The sequence below is a fragment of the Pectinophora gossypiella genome, chromosome Z, assembly GCF_024362695.1.
Source record: "Pectinophora gossypiella chromosome Z, ilPecGoss1.1, whole genome shotgun sequence".
In the NCBI taxonomy this organism is placed as follows: domain Eukaryota; kingdom Metazoa; phylum Arthropoda; class Insecta; order Lepidoptera; family Gelechiidae; genus Pectinophora; species Pectinophora gossypiella.
Window position 1 is genome coordinate 27,568,407 of NC_065433.1, and position 21,996 is coordinate 27,590,402.

General features: G+C 38.1%; 2 protein-coding genes across 13 annotated transcripts in view; one reads left to right on the top strand and one right to left on the bottom strand.

Annotated features, from left to right (window-relative positions):
• The window catches only part of LOC126380297 (ubiquitin carboxyl-terminal hydrolase 8), a 55,963-nt gene extending 40,198 nt beyond the window's left edge, over positions 1 to 15,765 (bottom strand). For all 7 annotated transcript variants that reach the window (XM_050029618.1, XM_050029617.1, XM_050029616.1 and 4 more), the window contains exons 1-8: positions 15,487 to 15,765; positions 15,189 to 15,419; positions 11,537 to 11,652; positions 10,283 to 10,445; positions 9,584 to 9,740; positions 8,764 to 8,905; positions 7,951 to 8,063; positions 6,930 to 7,049 (exon numbers count right to left, since the gene is read on the bottom strand). In XM_050029618.1, coding sequence (XP_049885575.1) covers positions 6,930 to 7,049; positions 7,951 to 8,063; positions 8,764 to 8,905; positions 9,584 to 9,740; positions 10,283 to 10,445; positions 11,537 to 11,652; positions 15,189 to 15,419; positions 15,487 to 15,587 — 1,143 coding nt within the window. In that variant the 5' untranslated portion in view covers positions 15,588 to 15,765. The remainder of the gene's footprint in view (positions 1 to 6,929; positions 7,050 to 7,950; positions 8,064 to 8,763; positions 8,906 to 9,583; positions 9,741 to 10,282; positions 10,446 to 11,536; positions 11,653 to 15,188; positions 15,420 to 15,486) is intronic.
• Positions 15,766 to 16,792: 1,027 nt separating this feature from the next.
• Positions 16,793 to 21,996, top strand: part of LOC126380351 (synapse-associated protein of 47 kDa) — a 125,309-nt gene continuing 120,105 nt past the window's right edge. For 2 of the 6 annotated variants that reach the window (XM_050029726.1, XM_050029725.1), the window contains exon 1: positions 16,793 to 17,184. In XM_050029726.1, the coding sequence (XP_049885683.1) occupies positions 17,054 to 17,184 (131 nt within the window). In that variant the 5' untranslated portion in view covers positions 16,793 to 17,053. The remainder of the gene's footprint in view (positions 17,185 to 21,996) is intronic. The other 4 variants (XM_050029720.1, XM_050029723.1, XM_050029721.1 and 1 more) reach the window with 2 other exon arrangements.

Below are 21,996 nucleotides of genomic sequence, written 5' to 3' on the forward strand. Positions count from 1 at the left end.
TTAGGAAGAATGAGTAACCCGGGCGAATCAAAAAGGTATCTCGCTGGTATGCAAACCGTTTGACATGTGCTGTCAACTTACTTCTGTCGGGTTATTAGTCAATGAAAAATTTTTAGACGGTTGTTTTAGATTTCTTCTTAAAATTGACCTGTGTTCCATAAATTTTATGCTTGTCGATTACCCGTCCCTTTCCTTTTCGGCGGATAAGAAAATGACAGGTTTAACTTAAAATAAAATTAGATGGTGTTTACAGGAATTAGCACCATTGTCCACATAAAAGTCCACACCTCACCAAGCTTTATATTAGACCAACGTGATAGGCGGTGAGTCGTATCGTCATATATAATGATCGAGCCAACTGTGTTAGTGAAAACTGCATTGCAAATAAAACAAAGTTGAACAGATATCTACTCTGGGTTGGACAGGATATACTTGTTCTGAGCTGCCGATACTGGACATACTCCACCAACAAGAGATGCACGTCTTCAAGTATTCCGCAAGTCTGACAATCCAAGAATTTACTTTTTCGAAAATCTACGATGTACGATGTCGTGGTACGATTCAAAGGCTACCTTTATTAAGCTGCCTTCGGGATGCTGACACTTTTCAATTTCGTAAAAGCAGTATTGTAACGTTATACTCGAAATCGAATTATAAATGTCACAGGCGAATTAACCTCTAATCTGCCGAGATAGCAGACATAATACAGGTGTTAGTGACAACGTAACGAAAACTTTGAGAGATGATTCTAAACATGATTCTGAGTTGATAGTAAGTATTGAATTGAAAATAATTTAAAAAAAAACACTCAACATTTTCATGAATTTTCCGATAGGAAATTCCACTTGATATCAACTCAGAATCATGATTACAATCTCACTAACACCCCACATTGTGTCTAGTCGAGATCCACGTTCCGGCATACAAGAAGTTTATGCTCTTACTCGCTTAGATATGTTGTGTTAATAAAACAAATAAGCTTATTGACAACTGAATCCAAACCAATAAACGCGGTTAAAAAGAAAAATGAGTTTGATTTCTGATTCTCTTAGACAGGCTTCTATTTCTAGATTGGCATTTTAAAATTTATTTTAGACCAAGTCAAATACAATTTATATTATATTTTTACAGATTATCTAAACATGTCTATGTTATTTGTATGAATGTGTACCGTCAGAAAATAGTCAAACACCGAACTTGTTGCTACATCGTAACACATATCGTAGCATATTCTCGGTAGCAACGCTACGGTGCGTATGACGTAGCAGCTACGGCAATGTTCACTCGTTACGGGAGTACTAAGAAGTGGCTACGATGTAGAAAATCACTATTACAGGCTACTATATACTTAGTACCACACCCCGGGTACTTCATACAAAACACCTCATTTTCCACAGACACTACACATTGACGTAGTGCAATTAACTAACGGCCTCAGCGCTCCATGGATGAGCGGTGGGGTCACGATCCGGAGGTTTAGAATCCCGGTGGGGACATACCACAAAAATGACATTTGTAATTCCTAGTTTTGTCAGGACATTGTGGGCTGATCACCTGATTGTCTGAATACAAAATTATTTGAGCGTCGGAGACCACGTTGAGCAGTCTGTCCCGGTTACTATTTACTTAAGTATGTAGTCGTTACGTGAGCCATGTAAGGAGCCTTAGACGGCCCAATAGTGACCCTGAGATCGGTCATTGACCTGACAACCAAGAAGAAGTGCAATTACTCCCGGGAAATGTATTAAAGGTGGATTGTCTTTGCGATCGAGCTCCAGGAACGGTTGTATTAATTGCAAAGTCACTCTTCCTGAAAGTACGCGGAAAAAAGACACTATTGTCACGTGAGATTCTTGGAATTGGATAATTGGAATCGTATACTTGAAATCCGGTATAGCTTTATTCGGAAAACGCATAACTTTTATCGCAGTGTCACGGGTTCGAACCCCGATGCGGATTCTAATCTTTAAGTTTGAATTCATGTTTGGATCATAGATAATTAATATCACGTGGTTTTTAGGATTTGTGCCCGGTTAATGGCAATAGGCTATTAGAATTACAATAGGCAATACCCTATTACATAACCTACCCTTTGGGGATATTTGAATGGAATTTGTATGAAAATACAAAAGCATTTCGTCGTCAACAAACATGGTCAAACAGGGAACTATTCGTTATGTATTTTTTTTTTGTTTTTATTGTATAATAAGTAAAATTAAATCGAAAAAATCCTGTCTCGGACGGGACTTGAACCCGCAGCTCTTGTCAAGCCGGGCGGACGATTGTTTTTTTTTAATGTAATTCGTAATAAAAAAATCGTGAATAAGTGAACTGTTTAAGTGTGTGTATGTGTGTGTGTCTGTTTAGTATTTAAGTGTTTTTTTTGTATTACTAACCATTGGGCCGAGTTGCCATGATAAACATATTAATTATTATTTGTATGTCGTTTCCATATCTCGGGCCTACGGAGTCCCAGACTTTTGGAAGGCGTGCGTGGGGCCGAAGCCATTAATTTATTATTATTATTTCAATATTAAAATGTTGTGGTTCATCTTTAGCGCACACATCTACTCAAAGATCGAAACACATGCCTGCCATAGGATCTGCAAGGTTTATTTATTTTATGAGTTTTTCGCATTAAAATTCCGGCGTACAAAAATTTATAACATAATTATTTAATATTCAAAAACCCACACCCATTTCCCGCTGGAGTCAGTAGAGACTGGATTTCCACTTATCTACTCGTAGCTTCTTTGAGTTCAGAGTCGATCGTATTATATATATATACCCTTTCTAAGGACATCTCCAATTTGATTCATCGTAATTACTTAAATACGTATCATAACATAGCATACCGGTACTGGGATTTGAACCGGCGCTCCCCGATTGAGAATCAAGTCGGTGTACCACAGGACTACTGCTATAAAAAATACGTATCACATATCGTAGGTTCGTAAAAGTGTCTTATTTCACTAATTTGCCAAGTAATTATTTATTATCTGAGTAGGGAGAGGAAAGTCGGCGTAACCCGGGTGCCACCTGTTGCTGGACGCCGGGCTAGACAAAACAACAAGGTAGACGGACATTACCCCCTCTTTACGTCGCGCAGTCAAGTCAAAAGCTTCCTTTTGTTTCTACATAAATAGCTTAAAAACAGCCTTCGAAAATATCAACAAGTTACGTACCTGGGTGTAACTCATTTTGAAGCACTTCACTTCAATTCAAATCCGTAAAGTTAGAGCATTTTTAACTATTCAAAACACTAAGATGAATTACGCCTTCGAAAGTTTTTTTGAATGGGCTGAATATTAATATGTTGATGTTCAGACTACGAGAGAACGCTGCAGGCTCTACGCGAGCTCCGCGTCGGGACGCCTTGTGATCACAGACTGAGCGGGGATGAATGCGATTCCCTCTTTTATAGACACCTGCACGCGCAGCCTTCAGGACCTATCCTACATCTATAGCAACACTATCCACCGGACGCACCAATTACCGACAATTTTGCAAACTCGAGAACTGTATCGATCTGTATTGGTCGACGGGAAGCTTCTCAGAAAAACCTTTATAACTAACCTTTAGCCACGCTACGAGTACGCAGCCCCGTCTCCACTACTAATTACCATTTTGCGATCTTGAATATGAAAACATTTTGCCTTTTGACGTTTTGCATTTTTAAATTAAGTTTCTACTGATGTTGTCAATAATTAAAAAGTGAAAATGCGGGAGGTATTGGATTTTTATACAGTTTTTCATTAAGCTTTAACTTTTTCTTCCCGCTTATTTGTATGACAGAAATGGCGTACTTTCTGCCTCGTAGGTGTAGTATAAAGTACGATTACAAATCGGTCCCTTTCTTGCCTTTGTGAACAATACACTATTATTTAGGATATCCGATTTCGATTCCAGTTAAGTACCTCCATAACATTCGTGGTTCTTATTTAAAGCGAACAAGATAGTCATGTTTCGTTCCCGACTGAAGATTGCTGAGAACCGGGAATTGACCGATTCTCCAGCGGTAACATGGTATGAGCTTTGGAAAGGGTTAGCACACACTCCTTAAGGGGCTCAAGCAAAACATTCAGAATTCATGACGTAAAGTGTAACTGAAGAAGGTTGCATACAGAAATTCATCATAGAACGATCGGGTCAAATATAAATTATGAACTGCTAATGTTGAAATAGACGCCAGTCTAAGATGATCACAAATCAATTTAATTTATTACCATACAAATTCACTATTTCGCCACTAGGTACATACAACTCGCGCGAAACGAGAGGCGACACCTCAAAAATTCAGTGGGTTTATTTTTTTAATATCCTTCATCTTTCATCGTATTTCCGAATACAAACTAATGCTAATTTATATGCACATCAATAATTAGATTTATCGTGTACCAGAATTTGAATTCAGTATTAAGTAATTTATTGCTGTTTTGTTTTGATGCCCACGTGAATAACGTAATGCAAATACAATCGTTAAAGTTGAAATACATAATACCTTATGGACCAAAGATCAAAATTTTAAAGCAACTAGCAATCGATTAATATGTTGTTGGACCTAAGTTTACAACGCCCGAGCTCGAGTGACCTTAAGAACGAACGAAACGCTTAATTATTACGGTCTATCTATAAGTAGGCAAAGCAAGTATGCACCCCCGCCTATCAACCGTTCGGGCCTCGATGGTCATAAGTAACTTAACCCTTCGTAACCTATATCTGGTGTCGGGGTGCCACGAAGTTCCGTGCTCGCTTCCGTGCTACTTACATTATCCCGTTGTTCACAGGGTCTGCTTACCTAACCTGAAGATTTGACAGGTTCGGTTTTTTTACAGAAGCGACTGCCTGTCTGACCTTCGAACCCGCGAAGGGAAAACCAGCCCAATACAGGTTAGGTCACATACTTTCGAAAATGCATTTCTCGGGTATGTGGGTTTCCTCACGATGTTTTCTGTCACTGCTGAGCACGTGATAATATGATCCAAACATGAATTCGAAAACAAACTCGACAATCAGTGATTTCGGCCTGTGCTGGATTCGAATCTGCAACCTCAAAGTGAGAGATAAGCGTCCTACCAACTGGGCTATCACGGGTCAAATTAGCGATGATTGCCGAGAACGCATTTGTACGTTAACAAAAAATCACATAAGGTATTAATTTATTAATCCGGACATACACGATACATATCACACGTCCATCGAAACGTCAGTATATACAAACCCTTTTACGTTGGAAGGTTCCAATATTTTAGCAATAACGACGTTAGGTCGTTCCAATATTAAAAGCCACGACGAGCTGGTGGAATCGCGGTTGGATCGTTGGCGCCGGACGAGAATAACCGACTTAACCCGTTGATCAATTCAATTTTAATACTTAAATAAGAGGACTAGCCAATGGGTTAAAATCAATCAATAGGTTAGTTTCCAACTAGTCAAATGAATGAAAAAGCACACTGTGACGTCATAGAAAAACGTGATAAAATGTCGGACTTATTATTGCGTTTTTCTTGATTAAAATTCATAAATAAGTTACTTAGAAAAAATAATGTTTTTCATTAGTTTTAAATCTGTCTTTATTTAGTAATCAGAATTGCATAATTTATCTTGAATTTAGTACACGACCCAATTCAAAAATAACTTTATTCAGTGGGTAACATTGTTAAACTTTGAATCGTCAATGTTTACATCTGTCTCGCTCGCGCTTACGCGTTAGGCACACGGTAAAAAAAGATTTTTATATGGAGTGTCCAGGCTGTGCCTACGTATGCGATCTTTAGACCAGGCACCCACATAAAGCGACACCTGACGTCAGGTAAAGACCCTCGTTAAGGCTTTTCAAGTGCAACAAAAATGCACATTGCATTCAACTGCACTCTATCGATGCACTGTCGGCAACAAGTAATCAGGAATGGTTGCAGTAGACCTAGACTAGTCTTAGTACGTCAACTTAACATCAGGTGGCGCTTGTTAGCTCTGTAACTCGCTGTATGGGTTCCGAAGATTGTTGTAAAGAAATAAAGAGACTCTGTCCAAAGCGCGCCCTAGATGGCGCTACTAGTTTACGAGTACACAAATGGCCACGATTGTCGCGGATATTTTTACATAACAGAATGGGACTTTTCAAAAAAACGCTCCCGTGGTATTCACTATAAGGCGATGATATCCCAATTGGGGTAGTCAGAGGTACATCCATTATAAGATGAACTAAGCAACCACGCCTCACTGAGCTTCCTGTTAGAGCTTTGTGTTGTGTTTGTGTTGGATATTTTTCTAGCCAAAAACAAACTTAAAAACGGCATGTTAACTCGTTTTTTTGTCAGTCTCTCTATTTTGTTCCGTGCTTCGGAGGGCACGTGAAGCAGTCAGTATAAGTACATATAGTCGTTGCATGAGTCATGTCAGGGGCATTTGGTGGCTTAATAGTAACCCTATCACCAGGGTCGATGTGGTCGGTTATTCACCTCACAACCCACAGGAGAGAAAAGTGTCTTTGTGGTTGCTTGCTGGTTATACATATCAATTTTATGATGACTTGTGTTTCCATCAACTTCGCAGTGAGAAAAAACGACGGGGTGTTATAAGTTTGACGTGTCTGTGTAAATGTGTATGTGTCTGCCTGTGGCATCGTAGCTCCCAAACGGATGATCCGATTTTAATGCGGCTTTTTTGTTTGAAAGGTATATCAGTCGAGAGTGTTCTTAGCTATGTTTGGTGGATATCTGTTCAGGTCTTCATGGTCATCAGGTCGTTTGTTAAGTGTGATAAGAATGTTACACGCTCAGTTTGCTTGCAAGCATATGTGGGATAAGTTATTTTTTGTTTTTTATAGGGTTTAGCATTTTTAACCTTTTGCCATAATAATTGAGTACTTATTGGTCGGGGGTTATTTAAATTTTTAATTTAATGTTATTTGCGAGTTGATGACTAACCTGTTCGGCTTCAATGCGCTGCATCTCGAGTGTGAGCGAGGTGTCGGCGATGCGCTCTTGCTTGTCCAGTATCTGCTGCATGCTGCGCGACCGCTCCTCGTATACCTGCACCGCTGCCGCCTGTAGGGAGTGACGACGGTCGTTACAAATGACATATTCCTTCCATGGAATAACTAACAATTGTACTATTGGGGGTTTCTCGCCATACATAGAGCGCCGGCGTGCATTCTTACTGTTAGGTTTGGGGTGTAAGATTCCTAATGGCTGTGAGGGCTGGTTATCTGAGGCTAAGGCTGAGATGAAAACGTCCAGAGAATTGCAAAACTTACTGAATTTAATTAAAATTCGTACAAAAAGTATGTTCACATTACAGTGGTTAAATGGAGAGCAAGAACGGAAGTGAAGAGACAAAAATGTTGTCTCAGTAAGGAAAATATAAATTTAATGTTGGGGTTACCAACACTTACTTTCAAAGTGTTCATAACACTTACTTTCAAAGTGTTCATAATGATACGACACACCGCCACTAGATGACACCAATCTCTATTCACTGTGTTAGTGGAGATGATTTAGCTCATGATTCTGAGACAATATCAAGTGGGATGTTTTTTTAATTATTTTCAATTCCATACTTATACGATGGAAAATTCCCTTGATATTAATTACGTACAGGTACCCGGGGAACGTATGAGTGTTAGTGACACCGTAACGAAAACTAAGAAGGATGATTTACACCTGATACTCAGTTAATACCAAGTGGAATTTTCCGTCAATCTTTCTGCTCTCTGTTTATCAAAGGCACCTCTGCGTCCAAGACGTTCAATCTATGACTGACCAAAAGAAAGGGAGAGAGATTTCTGCTTTGTAGCGGTTTGCCCCGTTATAATACCTCATTTTTAAATCCAATTCAATACAAATTTATTTTTATTTTATTTTCTTTGGGTTTAGCCTTATTTACAAAATGGATATATACACAAACAAATGCCAATGAAAAAGCTACCATACGTGAAAAAATCTGTACCTTGCTAGAACGATCGACGACAGGCTCTCCGGGCTTGGAAGCGCGTTGCGGCGGCGCGGCCTGCGCGGGCGCCGACGACGTCACGTCCGACCAGTTAGGGTAGTCTATGTCTCCTGTTGGTGAACCACGTAAAAACATTGTAATTATATATTTATGTTATAATATCTATGTTAATTCGGCAACACAAGTGTCCACAAATATCCTTTCCAAGATGATGAACGATGTTTGTATTGTATCCCACTACTAGCCAAACCACAGGAGAAATCTAGGGATGGATGCTTAGGCCAGAAAGGGATGGAAAACAGAGGCTTTTCCACCCCTCTCCTCCTATTTAAGTGACGTTGTAGCTAAGGTGTTACACGCTAAACTAGTAAATATCTATTCACTCAAAGTTTGAGGAAGAGAATAAGCAGGGAGAAAGCAGAGGGGTGAGGTACTATGAAGTCGGCCCAGCACTGATCGCCACACATGCAAATCATGGAAAGCCAGCCCAATACAGGTTAGGTCACATACGAAACGCATTTCTCGGGAATGTGTGTTTCTTCGCGATGTTTTCCTTCATCGCTGAGAACTAGATAATTATTTATGATCCAAACATGAATTCGAAAATCATTGGTTTAGGCCCGTGCTAGGCGAACCTTCGGCCACACAGTGAGAGTAAAGCGTTCTTCCAACTGGCCTAACACGGCTCTTGGCAAGATGTAATGTGCTTACTAAAATGTAGGAAAAGCATCACGATGCCTGAACTTGCCGTCTGTGCTGTAAGCGTTAAAAGGTGTCAGTCAGAGAGAGACAGGGATTATGTTGTATTACCAAGCATGTCTTCCATCATGTCAGCCTGGCTGGGTGGCACGACCTGCGGGTTGGTGGTGAACGAGGGGTATTTGAGCAGCCAGTCTTCATAGCCGCCCCATAAGGCCAGCGGCGGCCGTGAGTAGTGCACTTTCACGTCCCACTGTAAAACAGAAACAATGTCCCGTCTTTAGAAAATTTAGAAATAATCACACAGCAAAGCATCAAACTCGTATCCCCAAAGGGGTAGACAGAGGTGAATAGTATAGTATAGTGTTAGTCACATCGTACCGAAAACTTTGAAGGATGATTCAGACCATGATTCTGAGTTGATATCAAGCGGAATTTTCCGTCGCAAAAGTATAGAACTGAAAATAATTAAAAGATACACAAAATTTTCATGAATTCTCCGACGGGAAAATCCACTTAATATCAACTCAGAGTCATGGTCTGAATCATCCCCCTCAGTATTCGTTACGATGTCACTAACAACCTGTATACAAGAGATATACACTCAATCCTCGCCAGCTATGTGGAAACCACGTGATATTAATTATGTTTGTGGTTGTGGATATAAGTGGAATACAGAAGTTTACAGCCCGTGCTGGGATACCGAACTCCTAACACTGCGACGTAAATCACGCGTTTGCCGAACAGGCTTATTAAGGATTCTATAACCATAATGCTAATAAATGTCTAATATCACGAATGAAAATGTAGACAACTTTAAATATCTAGGCAGAATAATAACGAATGACTCAAGATGTACTGAGACTTTAAAACCTGAAAAGCAATGGCAAAGCAAGCGTTTAGGAATGAAAACATCATTGAGCTGTTTTACCTTCAACAGTATGGTCTTGAGCAGGTAGAGGGTCTTCCCGGGGATGACAGTGGTGCTGTTCCAGTCCAGCATCACGATCAGCTCCATGGCGGCGCGCTCGGCCCACACCGGCCGCGACGTCGGGGGTAGCGACTGTTCTAGAACGTGCGCTGATTGCCTGGGGGACGACGAGTGTTTTGTTATATATATTATTAAAATTAACAATAATACTACATGTACAGGGGACACACTCCGCCCCGCACCGATCCGAGCTACCCCACCCCACCCCCGATATTTAGTACCGCTTCAGTTACCAAATCATACGTAACAAATTCGTTTGGGATGCATATCAATTGGAAGGGAGTAGGTTCCCTCAGCAGTTATATATAGCGGGGTTTCGGGGTGTTCTTATGATCAGACGAGTGTAACAATAAGAATCAACTGTATTCGCTTCGCGATAAATGAACAAATCCTTTAGCTATATACACAGGGTGTTAGTGACACGGATAATTCAGACTGTGATTCTGAGTTAATATCAAATGTAATTTTCCGTAGCAAACTCTTGAAAATGTTAGTGTTTTTATTATATTATTTTCAGTTCCATGCTTTTGCGACGGAAAATTATACTTGATATTATCTTGGATTTAGTATTCGGTACGGTGTCACTAAAAGCCTGTATATGTAACTACAGAGGTAAACATAATGTTGTTACGTGCTCACCCAGGCGACATGGACTCCTCAGGCACGCTGATGCAGGCGGGGTAGTTGATGTGCGACTCCACGTAGTCTTTACCGGGCCGGCAGTCCAGGATCATCACCTTCAACTTGCCCGCTTTCAGCACGGGGTAGAGCTGCTCGCATTTTATTGTGACCTCGTCCAAGCCTGCAGACACATAGAGCAATCACAGTCAATTTCTACTAGTTTCTAGTGAGTTATGAGGTCGATAACCGACTGTACCAACTATAGTAGAATTACTATCGCGCCAAAGACCTCTGATATGGCTGTAAGGACTAAATAAATAAGAAACTAGAAACAGTATCACAAAGTATTTTTGTTTAACTTGTCCGAATTCTGCACCTCCAGGGGCCTGTTTAATAAAACTTACAATTGTAAATTACAACGACAATTTAATGTTCATTACGTAGCAAATATGAAACTGCAAAATATTCGTGATCACACACTCCGCAATGTACATCAAATTGTCATTGTAATTTACAATTGTAAGTTTTATAAAACAGGCCCCAGATCATGAGCCCAACGCTTAAACCACTAGACCACGGAAGCCGAAACCATCGAGCTCAATGCTCGTTTTATTATGCATGATCCTTTTCTAATCTCAAATCTAAATAAATGTTTGTCAAATCACTGCAACGATCACTGCGCTCAGATTGGCCGAACTCAAGGTCAAACGAATAGAGAATGCATTAGTCATAAAAAAACTGATAAGTTTCTGACTGGGCGGATTTACTCTATACGCAACCAATATTTAGTATTCTTTATGTGCTTACTATGATTATACTTACATAGATGAAACCCATGTTATATACCTATTTCATTCAATGTCAAACAGTTGTAAGAAAATTTAAGGGAGTTTGATTCTGGCAACAAATTATTTTACAGTTCACTCTGCGTTTTTGTAAAATCACTGTTTACAAGAAAATTAAAGTTGACTTTTATTTTTATTTTTAATATAAGTTGGTTACGGAACACATTTCAAAACCTTTTAGGCACAACACAATAGAAATTTAAACCAGAATCATACGAAAGAGAGAACAGTGGATCTTACCACCTTACGCACCAATACCCTGTGCGTGCAAAACACTTCAGTCTATTTAAGACGTTAAGGAGTAAAGGAGCGCGCGCGGATTGTGTCTCGTTTGCACGCATGGTGTAAGGCGACACATGGAGATTTTCTTATGATGGGAGGATTGTCCAGGAATAGGACATAGGCAATATAGACTGCATTTTTTTACCTGGGAGTAGCGCGGCGGTGGGCGAAGGTTCCACAACTGCCACGGGCTCCGGGGCCCTCTCTACTATCTTCTTCTCGTCACTCTTGTCAGTCCTCTTGGTTTGTATCGTGGCATACCTGTAGCGCGATGGAGACATCATTCATAATACATGACCAATAAATTAACATTTCGCACTGGGATACTGACGCCAGCGCAGGATCTGTTTGTAAATGTATTCATATATTTCATAATAAACATACGATCCATAACTCTTGACTCGGATAGCCTCGAAATAATAGGGATGCGATTAAATACATAAATCCACGACTATATTCCGATTGGGGTAGTCAGAAGTACATCCATTGCAAGATGAATAGAGTACCCACACCCCACTGAGCTTTCTGATGTAATATTTATTTGAATGAAAGCTATTTTCTACTTTGTACGAAACACTGATTGATTGAACTTATTTCTGGTAAACTAGAAATAGCTGCCAACATATATTATTCATTCATGCTTCAAATAGCTACAAAAAGAAGGGCTGGCATCAAATTAAAAATAAATGACAATGGGGGAAACCTATGCTACATACATAATAACATTTAAAAAGTGCTACAAAGTAGTTATCTATTGAATATTCCTTAAAAAATCCTTTTTATAGGTTGTAGTGACAAATAGGGTGCGCTGAGGGCTCTCAGCCATTAAAAAAATTAAGAAAATAACCCTGCTGGTGCCCAGTTGAGCGCGAACCTAGGGTCAGAGCGTAGACTGAGAGGATTATAAGCACTGAAACAGGAAAAAGTCGACCACACCGGCAGGGTCATCAGGATCGCATATTACGTCCTTTGACCTTTAGGGGCCTGTTCATATTTAATGAAAAATGCGTCGAGCGTATCATCCGTCGCACTAACGTATCATCGATTGAGTGGGAACGGTCGAGTGATTTTCTATACATTTATCTGCTTTCGCGTTATGCGACTGATGATACATCCGTCAGAAATGAACAAACCCTTAAAGGGAGCAACAGCAGAGGAACAATATCAAATCAAATACACTTCATTGGACAACACTTAACATTAACAATAATATCCGGAAGATATATCATTTTAATGGCCCCGATTCCTGCAGACATCTCTTAATTTTACTTTAAGTTATACCTGTCATTTTCTTATCCGCCGAAAAGGAAAGGGACGGATGATTGACAGCTCTTAATTTTAGGAAGAATGAGTAAATAAATGAATAACCCGGGCGAATCTTTAGACGGTTGTTTTAGATTTGTGCTTAAAATTGACGTGTGTTCCATAAATTTTATGCTTGTCGATTACCCGTCCCTTTCCTTTTCGGCGGATAAGAAAGTGACAGATATAACTTAAAATAAAATTAGATGGTGTTTACAGGAATTAGCACCAATGTCATTTTTATAGATGTTCCTGTAGAAATATAAAGTACCATAGAACATGTTCAGAAACTTATCAACTTTCGTCCGTCCATCCATCATCTGTTTTTCCAACTCGTTATAATCTGGGAGTCTTCAAGGCTAGATTGAATAGGCATTTGCTAGGTAAGCGTGATCCACCCTAGACCACATCGTCATTTACCATCAGGTGGGATTATGGTCAAATGTCGTCAAAATAGGCTATTTTAAATAAAAAAAATACCCTAAACGTTTTGTAACAGGCAACCAATCGATTATGTTTTCTTCTACCACCATCCTACCAATAATATGTGGAATGAATTGGCAACCCATCTTCTTCTATCTATCTTGGTTGTGATGTGAATTACCAACCTCATCAACCTTGGTGTCAGGGTTATTATTGAGCCGCCAAAAGCCCCTGACATGGCTCGAACTACTTACTTACATCAGCAAGTAGTAACCTGGACCAACGGCTTAACGTGCCTTCCGAAGCACGGATTACTTTTTGGACAATTAGGTGATCAGCCTGTAATGTCCTAACCAAACAAAGTATCACAAAGTGAGTTTTGTGATATGTGCCCACCGGGATTCGAACCCGGGACCTCCGGATCGTGAGCCCAATGCTTAACCACTGGACCACGGAACACGGAGCGGTCGCGTCACAATAAGATAAATATACTTTACTGAGCGCAACGGTCACAAGATAGAAATAAGGACAACAAATACAACCGGCGGCCTTATTGCATAAGCAACAACTTCTTCCAGGCAAATTTGGGTACAGGAAAATTTTGTAACAAACACAATTGTACCTATATTAATCTTGGAACCTCAAGTGTGACTACATCTACTAATTTCAAGCGATTCTGTCTGCCCTGACGAGGCATGGCTTATGACTGTATTTATACATAACCATTAAAAAATAAAAGTCGCAAATGCAATTATTATGTTTTCAATTCACGCATTGAAATTGCGAGGGAATTTTTATGGAAAAACCCCAGAATGATCCATCATATGCATGGCTATATTTCAGAATGGGTGAGGAGTTAGTATTACTCAGAAGGTGGCAACGTCTTAAATCAGCAGTGAGACACATGCTTAGAAAAAAATAATTAAAGCTGTCAGACTAAAATAAGATAAAATTTTGTCTGCCGGAATCAGTACCGATTACCTCTTCTTACATAGCATGATTAGAATGAGAGCAGGACAGATATTATAGAACTTCCCCTACCACAAAAGAGACGAGACATACTATGGTATGAAAGAGTCCTGTCATAAAGTGTCACTCTAATCACGGTATGTTAAAAGGACATAACTTTGATATACAGCATAAAAGTAGCATTTGCTTATGTGTGAATTAAAAGTAAGGAACACATTTGAAATTATGAATTGACAGTTGCAGGAATTTGGTATGTACAAGTTCAATATTTTACAACCTTATCAAAAATTATTGTGAATAATAATATATTTAAATAAAAAAGAAAATTGACATGAAATACGGAATGTGAAAATTGCTGAATCCATAATCTTCTTCTATACCAGTGTCATCAACCATGGTGTCAGGGTTATTATTGAGCTGCCAAAGGCCCCTGACATGGCTCATGAAACGATTACTCACTTACATCAGTAAGCAGTAACCGGGACGAACATCTTAACGTGAATCTCTAATCAACTGATTGAATAAACGACTTGGACCAATTGCAAGTAAACACAAAAATGTAGATTCTGTCATTTGTACAATTAAATTTCATCTCTCTTGAATTCTTATTAGGGTGGGCAAGCCACAAGTTATCATAACGTAAATAGCAATTCCTATACTAATATAATTAATTGTTAAATAAATAATTTCAGAAAGTAGTTAAAGGTGATTAATGATGATATTTAAGTACAATATTTAAAGTTTGTTAATGATTCATATCATTTCATTCGCAAACACACATACAAATAAATTCACTGTGGCAAAAATTTTATGTAGCAATGGATGAAAATTGTTTGGGTTAACTTGTGCCATTAGCAAAATGAGACTCACTCTTTTTTTGATGATTGAAATAAATAGGCACCATAAGAAAATAATACAAATAAAGTAAGAAAAACTAGGAAATCAACAATCTACCTATTTTCTAAATAAATAATGATTTATTCTCAATGTAAGAGAATAAGATAATACCAATTGATTATTATTGCACCAATTACATGTACTACACCCAGATCACAAGCATAGCCACTACATACTCTTCAAAACAAATCAAACCAGCACTGTACCTGTCGATGAGACTCTTCTTCAGCTTCTCAGCTGCATCTATTGCTTTGTTGGGGTTCTTCGGGCCGAGCATGCTGTTGAAATAGGCCTTGTCCTTCTGATAGTCCTTCTCCTTACTTAGAAAGGCCACCACTCGCAGGTACTTCATGTAGTATACGTAGGCATACTCCTCGTCACCCTTCTCGTAGAAATCCTCCGCCTTCTCGAACAGTTTCAACGCACACTTGCATAACCTGCCGTATAAATAACCGTTAAATATGCAGTAATCACTACAGTACCTCGATATTATAGTTTACTTACACTGTAGTCCTCTTCGTCTTCAGGTCGGGGACGTTGTACATCTTATCCAAGTCCTCTATGCACTTTCCCAGATGCAGATGCAATCGCCTGGCTTCCGTCATTTTTGGGTCTTCAATTTCCGTACTTAGCTGGTATTATAATACTACAACCACAAAACACTACATCTGATGCGAAGATCGCAGGGATGATGCAGGCTAACAAGTAAACGTCGTGAAAGAAAACAAAATTATTTATGAACAACTATCTACTCGAAAACGTCATTTTTCTTTCATTGAAAAGACGCCATAGATACACAAACAAGGAAAATACGTCTAAACTGTCAACTACAATAATTATGACAATGTAAACGTGTATGACAACGAAACGCAACCGCAAAAAAAAAAGAAGTAAGGTTTTTTTGATTTAACGTAGTTCAGTGTACGTACCTACCTCCTAAAAAAAATATAAAACGTAAAATAGCATGCAATTCGAGTTCACGTTACCTAAAAGTGCATTATATCTTTTATGCGTCGTTAACCCATACATCCCAACATTGTGCATGTCCTCATGCATTATCTTTTACTCTAAACAAATAACCAAACTTATCGACTCGAAAAAATACGTTTGACTCAGCATCAATCCCTCTCGGTATTAGGTGTTATTTAAACAGATGTATTAATATTCTGTTGTCCAGGGAATGATAATAATTGTTGCTATAAGTACGCCATAATGATGATGAAAATACTGCATCAATAATGCAATTCAAATTCAAATGGTTGAATTTAATACTGTAAAAATAAAATAAATAAATCATTGAACGAATCCTTTGACTTCATGTCTACCCACATCAAAGACCAAATATTTGTATCCACATTTTCACGCGACTTTGAAACAAAGTGACGAAAAATCAGACTGTAAACATTTTTGAAAGGTAACTTACAACATAAACATTACTTTACTTTTATGCAGTTACCCAGCTGTAACAAAATGTGCCCGTAGGGAAAATTCAATTTGGTAAATATAGGTAGCTCAAGATATCGAAAATGGAAGTCTTACCGTGAAAGAAGAGAGAAAGACGAAAGGCCTCAGCTTTGCAGTGTAAAAAATAAACACGATTCGTCTACCCGTAATAAATTATAAATCTCAATTATGACACACAAAAATAAGGCAGAATATAGTTGTTGTACGATACGAGTGGCATGACGTTTACTTGAAACAACGAAACGCTTATGAAGTAACGTAGTTCAATTGCTAATAGGATTATAGCTTATTACATCTCGTTCTGTCATACCAGAATATATCTTTACATCTCTTTTACTCTACCAAGCTGTTCCATCCTGTCTGACAACTATCGGTCGCAAATTAACAACAGCGCAAATAGAACGGCGCATGTTTTCATTCATGCGCAGTGAATTTTCCCAATTTTCGCTGGTCGATCGTGGTATTCCACTTACTTAGTTTTCAGCTGATCACGCATTCTAGCGCCGCGTGTCAGTCTCGCGCCTCGTGTCATGAGAGTAACACTTGCGGCGTAGTGTAATCTCGTCTGAAGTGTTTCCGTAGTTTGACTTAGCTAGTGCCAGACAAAATGTTTTCGGGACTTACTAATCAAGTTAGTTCGTGGATGGGGGCTGCTAAAGGCGAGCCGCAGGACGAGGAAGTGCCGACCCCGACGAAAGACGCGACCGGAGAGTCTGCCGCCGAGGGCGAGAAACAAAGGTATCCATGTCTTTGTTTACATATTTTATACTAATAATTTCTCTTTTTTATTTTTCAGGCCGAGGACGAGTAATTGAGAATTTTGTTTGTTAGTTCTTTATTTGAATTTGGAAGCTTTTGCGAAGTTTTTGTTAACTTTTCTGAGGTGGTAGAAGGTTTTACATGGATATGGTAGGATTGGAGGAGCGAGCTGGAGGCGGCAGGTATACCGCGAGGCTGTTCTGGGGCTGCTGTTGCATAAGCTAAAAGACCTAGGTGATATTGATCCATTGGTTGTGAAAAATTATGTAGGTCAAGCAGCAGTGAGTGCTCAATGCCATTCAGCTTTTATGAGCTTGTGGTGCCTTAAGTAACAATGCTGTTACTTCTATTTCTATGGTTGAATGAATTTTTAGCAAGGCAGAAGTATTTGTGTGATTTTGTATGGTGTCTGAGAGAATGTATGAAACAGTTCTTGATACCAAACTGAGTTCTTGACAAATTTTGAAGTGATTGCATCATCTAATTTAGTCAACTAAGCAAATTTTTCAATAATATGATTGTAAAAAATTGGCCATTCCAAAAAAGACAAAATGTAAAGATATCTTATATATTAAAAATAAATACTTTTTCCAAACTTTTTCTGAAATTCAGAAATCCTACTTGTAATGTTTGTCATTGTGTATATTGCCATGCGTGCGAATTGTTTTATTTTACAAACCATCATCGCATTGCGAATTTTTTATCAATAATTGTGGTGGTGTTGCATAACACCTTGTACTATCTGGCATGTTCTGTTTGTAGCTTGTGCAGTACAATTATTTTTATCATATTATCATCTGCGCTAGTATTGTTTCTCCCATTTTAATTTATTTTTAATAAAATCATCAATAAAAACATGTTACCATTAGTTTTCCTGGTCATTTATCACAAACACCATGCAGTCCGGTCCCTAAGCCTATCCTATTTCCGTTCTTATGTTGTGCAGGTAGTGAGAAGACCATACTCACCAACCCCAGTCCCAGGGGAATCCTTTTGAAATCCTGTATGCAGTCTTAACAGATTAGAGATCACATAATATGTATATCATAAATCAGATTGTATGTATCTTGTATCTATTAATAAAATATACTTATATACCGTGCCCGTAATGTCTATGGTAGTGTTACAACTATTCGTTTTTAGATATGATATATATATCACATGGTAACAGGTGATAATCCCATCAGTGATTTAAATGCTCCATCAGGTTGGAAAATATACAAAGATGTATATTAAAAGTATCAGAACTAGATAAGTCCCATAACTCACATATAAGTTCCTGTTCAAAATACATATTATGACATTCTGACATTTATATGACTGTTCTTAATATTAACCCAAAAATAATTGACAAACAGTTGTACCAGGTCAGTCCCGTAGTGTATGAGTAATTTTTCACAAAATTACCACTATTCGCAAAACGCCTCTTGCATTGTCGTAGTACATTGGCTTGACAATGCCGTAAGCGTGGCCAATTATTGGTCAGCAAAAATTTTGTTTCGATCGTCATCGAGTCGCAAAGAAGAAGATTGTCTTATTTACGCAATTGTCAGTTGCAAAAGCCCTAAACTCGATCACATTCGATACCTGTGTAACTTTTTACGTGTTAATTATAATTAACCCATCAGCAAAAAAAAAAAACAATTTGTGAATTTTAAACTAAAATTATTTTATTCCCTTTACCAGCTTCGTAAAATATCCTTTTAGTAAAATTTGTTAATTTTATAATTTCTCGCAAAATACGATCTCGAAAACGCAAACCGCCTCTATTGCAAATTTTCTTCTCGAAATATCACCAATTGTCTTTTTTGGCGACGATCTCTTCTTAAAAGTTTTAATGCCCAAAAACCGTTTTTGATCATTACTTTATTAACCAACACTGACAAAAAATCTGATCAGCGAATTAAAACAAAGTTAACTAACACTATTATCTTACTGGCTTAACTGTTCGCCAGCTCACTCGCGTAATATTTTCGCAAAATGACAACCGTTCGCATAACTTCATGTCTTTTTTTTGTAAAATGTCTTCTTCGTCCCATTTATTTTTCAAATGGACAATCCGTTTCGTAAAATATCCTTTTTTGTATATCACTTTCCCAAAATAAAAAAAAACAGATAAAATACTCTGATTTGCGATTAGGGGAGTCGACGAGGTCGAAGATAAATTATAAAATGCTAATCTAGAAATAGAAGCACATCTAAAAAGACGAAAAACAATCCAAATAACGTAAAAAAATCCATGACGTCGCAGTGAAGTACTTTTTCTTGCAAATTGTCGTCTTTCCACGCAAAGTCCTTTTCGTAAAATACTATAAATGGCGATTGGATTTCAAATTATTATTATTGATTCAAAAATCTCTCGAAAAAGAATCATATCGATGGAATATTATCATATCGTAACCTTTGGAAGTTGACTTGCCGGTCTTGGAGAGGGGTTCGTTAACCCGTGCAAAATGTTTTCGCAGGTTGCCCAAGGTGTGCTTGTCATACTTGATTAGCCTTTTTCCTGAAACCTTTTTGTGTAAAGAGAGATTTTAGACTTCGTAGTTCACGAAAGCAGTTCACTGAAAGTCCAATACGCTCAGTAGGTAATTGAATTTGAAAAATGTTGAGAAATGTTTTACAGCGAAAACATAAAAAATACAATCTTGATATTTTTTTGCACTGTACCTACCTGATCAAGATTATTTAATCAATTCTATTTGGTGATGATAATTATAATAATAATTATTTTATTTTAAATTAAATTATATAAAGTTAGTGATTATTTAGAAGATATGAATGCATGGGATTAACTGTCTGAGAACTGATACTAGGCAGCTAAATTACTCAATTGTATACCAATATTTTATGTTTTTTTTTTTTTTTAAAGAACGTCTAGGGCCCTGTGCCGAGGTTTTTCTTGCAGCTTCTTTTCCCCGGCTATACAGGTTGTGAGAAGCTGCAGTAGTTTTAGGCGGATGAGACGTTCGTTATGTAAAATTGACGATTCAAAGTGTAACTATGTTACCTATTGAATAAAGAAATTTTTGAATTTGAATTTGAATTAAAATTTGAGAATTTTAATTATCTAACATAATATTGTTCAGTTCTTTAATCCGTCGTCTAACGGATCGCAGATCTGAACCAAACAAAAGGTTCATCATCATAAACAGCCTATATCCGTCCCACTGCTGGGCACCCCTCAACCGGAGGGGGCGGAGACAAAAGATCAAATCTATTAAAAAATCAAAAATATCTTTGTTCAGTACCTTCATCATCATCATCATCACCCCATTAACGTCCCCACTGCTGGGGCACGGGTCTTCCCTATGAATGGATAGCGAGATCGGGCCTTAAACCATCACGCGGGCCCAGTGCGCATTGATGGTTATTAACGACTGCTAATGCAGCCGGGACCAACGGCTTAACGTGACTTCCGAAGGACGGACGAGCTCGAGATGAAAACTTTTTTTTTTGGTCACCCATCCTATGACCGGCCTTTGCGAAAGTTGCTTAACTTCAACAATCGCAGACCGAGCGCGTTTACCGCTGCGCCACCGAGCTCCTTAGTTCAGTATATAACGAACGCCTCATCCGACTAAAACTATTTCAGCTTCTCATAACCTGTGTAACCAGGGAGAAGAAGCTGCCTTATAACAGTTAATCCCATGCATTCATATCTTCTTAATAATCACTAACTTTATAATAACATTTTTACAAAGTTTGTTTTTAATTACTGTCTTAAAGGTAAATTCTGAACGTCAAAAGGAATCTTACTGCAAAAAGATATACCTTGCCCCTTAAAATATTTATTGATCTTATGCAGTCGACTGACATGTAAAGCAAGTTTATTCTTATTCCGGGTATTAACAATGTGCCGTGTCACTATAGTTTCTAGTTTCTCGAAGAGGTACTACTATATTAGAGTACTTAGTTCGATCTGTAGAGACGAAAAATTAAAAACTCAGAATATCTAAAAAATGCTGGGCTGTGTTTAGTCTTCAGAAATAAACAAGAATTAGGTGTTTTTTTATTAATGCTGTATAATTGGGTACAATTCACCGAAAAAATTTGCTCCGGTCGCTAGATAAGGATCTGCTTTTTCCGCAATTTCGCGGATATTATACTTCCGTTTTCTCTCGATCCCAGTTCCGTTTCCGCCTCCCTTGTAAATATTTCCAATTCCTGCATTTATACATACTTGTATATAAGATCTCTTCATATATTTTATAGTAGGCAGAGACTACGGAATTATAGTTTCTACGACCCTGACACATTATTTTAGCTTTTAAACTCATCAAAATATTAGCCGTTGGTCCCGGTTACTACTTACTGATGTAAGTACGTAGTCGTCACTTGAGTCACGTCACTCAATAATAACCTTGACATCAGGATTGATAAGGTTGGGCTTTAAACATTTTCTTCTAGTTCATAAATCCGCTTCATATATCTCCAATCCCTACATTTATATTGCATATTTTTAGTTGCGTTGATTGACTGATTGACCAGCGCGGAGATGCCGTAAGAAGCTGTGCGAGGTGCAATAACATAATTATTATACATCAATGGGTGCAAGTAAGATAGATTGAAATGCATCTGGCACGTCAAAATGTATCTAAAAGTTATTTAAATTAGTTTTATTAAAGAAAATCAGAATGGTTTATGCTTGCAGTTTGTATGATCTAATATGTAATATAATATGTAATAAGTGATCTAATTATTATTAAATATAAAAAAAAAACATTATTAAATTATATCAGAACAGAAAATAAAGACGTAATTCAAATGACGTCGTATTTATTAAATAAA